The following is a 2,451-nucleotide window of genomic DNA, read 5'->3' on the forward strand; positions in this document are numbered from 1 at the left end:
GGACACAACGGTACGCCCAATTTGTGGTTATATCAGGTAAAAACAATGTACTGGAACCATTCTTACACTTTCTTGTAAAAATTAGAAATAGTCATTTTGAACCCCATAACCACACAGGGTTAAGTGGAGCTGCTGCATGGATACAACCGGCGCAGGAATGTGCGTGCCGTGGAGCGTAAGGAGCCACGATGCCAAACATTACATCCACCTGTCGTTGCTAATGATGTCCCCGTGCAACATGTCCCCACTCACAACGATTCCCCTCGGTCACGCAACATACATGTGCACCACGCGCAACACATGTCCCTGCGCACAATACAGGTCCCACACACGGCGCAACAATACGGATCCCCCGGCCGGCGCAACATACCGGTCCCCCCGGGCCCACAGACAGGATTCCCCCGCGCACAATACAGGTCCCCCGGCTCAACATACAGTCCCCAAACTGCGCAACATAACACAGGTCCCCCGCGCAACATCAGGTCCCGACCGGCGCAACATACTGTCCTGCAACATGTCCTCACAAGCGCAAACTAACAAAAATTCAAACAATTTGGGCCAAGCATCAAGTGCCTCTACTAGACACAATTAAAAAAAGAGTGCATAATTGCCATATCAGATACTGTTCTGCGATCAGGAACATTGTATCAAAGGAAATAAGGAAAAGGACTTTGATGTTCAGGAGTAAAAACCAACATGGCACTTGGCCCCTTTTTCTATCTTGTAAAAAATATTCAATTAGAAATTGGGTCAATTTGAACCCGACAAACGCACACAAGAGGTTAAAATTGGAGCTTCTCGCAAGGTATTACAACGGCGCAGATGTGCGGTACCGTGGAGCGTAGAGCAACCGATTCCACAATTACCCACTGTCGGTGCTCTGTGTTATCCATGTCGACCGACGTGTGACGTAGCCCGGCCTCAACCCCTGGTGTCACTTTTCAAACAGTGGGAGGGAGTGGAGGCCGACAGCAATTGCTGCTGCGCTACTCCTGCCCGTGTACATCACCGATTGGAAAAGGCCCACAGGCGGAGATTGCGCCCGGTGAAGGATCATGGTACCCACTGCAGCCCGTCTCCACAATGCAGATCGTCTAGAAATCCCCTGACTACACAGCCCACCTGTTAGGAGGCTGCATTACAACTACTACGTCTGGTTTTTTTTATAAGCGAATGACCGTCTCACAAGCTTTACAACTCCATTGCAGAACTAATCCTCCGTCCATGTTAATTCAACTTTTATTTTAATATCAATAATTCAAAGAGTTGAGACACGTTTAACAGATAGACAGGTCCCTATAACCGCTCTATAATTTACAAGATAGACGGGTCTAGAACCCCTCTATAATTTCCAGGTAAGCCAGGTCTAGACCCCTACTGATAATTACAGGGAGAGCTTGTCTCAAGACCCTTATAATTTACAGGTAGATCATGTCAGACCACTCTCTAATTTGATTGATTTATCTCACGCAGTCCTTCTAATAAAGAGCAGGTTAGGCCACAGAACTCTGGGATGTTATTTATCTCCCATGTCTTCCACTAAACGAGAGGTACTAACCACGACTCTCGGGATGTTATTTTCTCCTCTAGGCCCCTTTCATAAGAGCAGGTCTAGACCGGACTCCTGGTATGTTGTTATACTCACCTGTCTTCCATAAAGAGCAGGTCTAGACCAAGGACTGGGATGGTATATCCCTCATTTGAAGAGTCTAGGACCAGGGATTGATTCTACTCAGTTTCCATAAAGAGCAGGTCTAGACCAAGACTCTGGGATGTTATTATTATCCCCCAGGTCTTTCATATAAAGAGCATGTTGACACGACTCTGGGGATGTTATTGATCTCAACCAGGTCTTATCCAATAAAGAGCAGGTCCCTAGACCGCGACTCTGTGATGTTGTTTTATTCTCCCAGGTCTTTCCAAAACGAGCAGGTCTAGACCAAACTACGAGGTGTCTTTTATACATACCTGCTCTATCTGTAAATTATAGAGCGGTCTAGACCTGCTCTATCTGTAAAGTGTCTCAACTCTTTCTGAATTGATATTATAAATAAAATTGAATTAACATGGACGGAGATTAGTTCTGCTACTGGAGTTGAAACTCTTGTGATGACGGCATTCGCTTAAAAAAAACCCAGACGTAGTAGTGTAGATGCAGCCTAAAAGTGGCCTGTGTGAGTCAGGGATTTCTAGACGATCTGCATGTGGAGACGGGCTGTAAGTGTGTACCATGATCCTTCACCAGGGCCTCCATCTCCTCCTGGGTGCCTTTGTTCCACTCGGTGATGTCCACGTGCAGCGAGTAGTCGCAGCAGCACTTGCTGTCGGCCCACTCCCTCCACTGTTTGAAAGCTGACACCAGGCTGACGCCGGGCTCCGGCACCACGTGGTCGACTGGAAACACAAGCAACGACAGGTTGGATGTAATGTGGCATCGTTGGCTCATACGCT

General features: G+C 47.4%; 1 protein-coding gene across 1 annotated transcript in view; it reads right to left on the reverse strand.

Annotated features, from left to right (window-relative positions):
• Positions 1-2,451, reverse strand: part of dpysl2a (dihydropyrimidinase like 2a) — a gene marked incomplete in the record, with an annotated part of 33,677 nt that overhangs the window by 21,363 nt on the left and 9,863 nt on the right. Inside the window, 1 exon segment of the mRNA XM_032511657.1 lies at positions 2,230-2,394. Coding sequence (XP_032367548.1) covers positions 2,230-2,394 — 165 coding nt within the window.

The sequence above is a fragment of the Etheostoma spectabile genome, unplaced genomic scaffold (genome assembly GCF_008692095.1).
Source record: "Etheostoma spectabile isolate EspeVRDwgs_2016 unplaced genomic scaffold, UIUC_Espe_1.0 scaffold431, whole genome shotgun sequence".
In the NCBI taxonomy this organism is placed as follows: domain Eukaryota; kingdom Metazoa; phylum Chordata; class Actinopteri; order Perciformes; family Percidae; genus Etheostoma; species Etheostoma spectabile.